This window comes from Scyliorhinus canicula, unplaced genomic scaffold (assembly GCF_902713615.1).
Source record: "Scyliorhinus canicula unplaced genomic scaffold, sScyCan1.1, whole genome shotgun sequence".
In the NCBI taxonomy this organism is placed as follows: Eukaryota; Metazoa; Chordata; class Chondrichthyes; order Carcharhiniformes; family Scyliorhinidae; genus Scyliorhinus; species Scyliorhinus canicula.
Genome location: NW_024055443.1, coordinates 190,294 through 192,585, shown reverse-complemented (window position 1 = coordinate 192,585; position 2,292 = coordinate 190,294). Strand labels below are relative to the sequence as shown.

The following is a 2,292-nucleotide window of genomic DNA, read 5'->3' as shown; positions in this document are numbered from 1 at the left end:
TAGAAGGAATAATGATTCGAACAGAGATAAGAACTATTTAGCCGGCAACTTGACTCTCTCTGATAAAGCTTTCAGTCTGATTAGATTTAGCAGTTAGTTTTCTCAGACTACCCTGGACACAGTTGGCTGACAGTTTGACTCGAGGTTAATGTGGTTTCCTCTGAGTGTTTCAGCGGCTCTCAGCGCCGCTGCTCGATGTGGCTGTGACGCCTTGTGATTCCCCGTGAAAACCTCAACAGACTGGAGCAGTGAATTCTAGCTCAGAGACAGTTTTTGTACTGGGGTGAGCCTGTTTTTAATCACTGTGCGTGAAAGCGCAGTAATATCTGCCAGTGTCAGTCAGCTCCAACCTCGAGATGGTTAAACTGATTGAATTAGCCGAGGTCTGAAGTTCAACAGAGAAACGGTTACCAAAACCTTGCCCTCTAGCTTCCTTTGAATCCCAGGACTGTTTCAGTATAATGAACTGCAATTCCTTCTGTGGTTGTTGTCTGTACCAATATAACACATAGTTGCTTGCTGTAGTGCTGTAGGTACATGGTACAGTCACCGCATCACCTTCTCTCCCGCTCGTTGATGACTGCGGCTGAGAAACAGAATCTCCATCACTCGGATCTGTAACATGTGACCAAGAAGGAGATAAAACTAAGGTTTGGGTGTGCTACTGAAATAACATTCACACTTTACATTAAACGCGACAGGATTGGAGACATGAAATAACAACAAATAAAGACAGAAATACTCAGCAATGTCCCTGGAGTGAAGCAGGGTTAACGTTTCAGATCGAGATAACATTTAATTAGACCAGAGTCATCCTTACCGACAAGAAACACCCCGAACACAATCCAGACGCTGAATAACTGCATAGCCGCGGCAGAGCCCAAACCAATTAACAATCTAAACACCACCTGAACAGAATTTGTTTCAACGTCATTTTCTGATCCCAATCTCCCCGTCCAATGAAACAATCTCAAATCTGCCCGCCATTTCCTCAGATAAGATTTGAATGAGTTTCAGTGATCACCCGAATCTCTTTGACCAACAGTATTAACTCTGTGAGGGTGCAGACAGTCAGTAAGTCAGTGCAGTCTATGGCGTGAGGGAGAATCAGTCAGGGAGAATCTGCGGTTAGATCTGATCCGCTCCACTCGCTCATTTAATTTGTTAATGTTGTTTAATTTTAAGACAGTGTGTGACGGCTCAGGAAGAACATTAATATCATTGCCATGTGGGTGACCTGTTAACACGGAGCTATTCGCTCTGAGCGGGAGATTTCCTTCAGTTGCGATTGTAAATAAAACAATATACGGATTGTACAACAGTGAATTTGCGATTATGGTCACACATCTCTCAGTGGAGGTTTCTCCAGAGAGGTCCCAGGATATTTTTCCATCGTGTTAATCTGCGCCCTCAGTTCATTTGCCTCATCGTTAAGACCCCTTGCATGAAAGCAAATGCAACCCAGCCTTGTCATATCCCTTGTGTCTTCACTCTGCCTTCCACGCTGATTTGGTATTTATCCTCTATTTGGCTGTTCATGATCCTGAGAAAAGTTTAACCAAACACACCATGTTGGAGATGCCAATTGTCAGTCGCCAGAGCGAATGAGTGAATTGATCATGGTCAGTGATTCTGGAACTCAATTGACCGACTTCCCTGGTGGTCTAGTGGTTAGGATTCGGCGCTTTCACCGCCGTGGCCCGGGTTCGATTCCCGGTCAGGGAATTGTTCTTATTGCTGCTGTGTGAACTGTCACAATCAACAGAAACTCCTAATGAAATGAAAACAAGGCTTCGTCCTTACTGAGAAGCAGTTAATATTCCAGCTGTGTGATTTTTCATCAGAGTTTGGTAAATCGGAGATGTGACAGGTGAAAAACAAACTTGGAGTCGGAGGGAGTAAATGATAAATGAGGTCTGGGATAGGTTACAAGACATCAAAGATAATGACTGAAGAGGTGATGATGAAGGGATAAATGTGCGTGGGAATGGGGCAGATTTTATTTTCTGCTGTTCAAATTGGCACAGATGTCATTTCTGGTCAACTCCGATGCTCTTCCAAAGCAGTGCTGTGTGTCGAATGGCCCCTTTCTGAGCTATACCTTTCCCTAATAGTTCCACATTTATCCCCACTGCTGCTAATGTCTTCACAGTCATTCTGCCGGTCATTCCGCAAATATTTACCTTCTTCCCCGTTTTAACCTCACCTATTAGCTGTTCTTTCAGTCAACAAAATAAGAGATTGGTTTATTGATGCAAATTAAAAGTTACTCACCATCACAAAGATTCCCGT

General features: G+C 43.7%; 1 non-coding gene and 1 gene segment (V, D, J or C); one reads left to right on the top strand and one right to left on the bottom strand.

The window, feature by feature from the left end:
• Nucleotides 1-273: 273 nt before the first annotated feature.
• LOC119959435 lies at nucleotides 274-866 on the bottom strand. The segment is given in 2 exon segments: nucleotides 274-615; nucleotides 821-866. Coding segments are annotated over 2 exon segments (366 nt in total).
• Nucleotides 867-1,653: 787 nt separating this feature from the next.
• trnae-uuc lies at nucleotides 1,654-1,725 on the top strand. Its single transcript has one exon. It is a non-coding gene; the product is annotated as a tRNA-Glu (tRNA).
• Nucleotides 1,726-2,292: the final 567 nt, after the last annotated feature.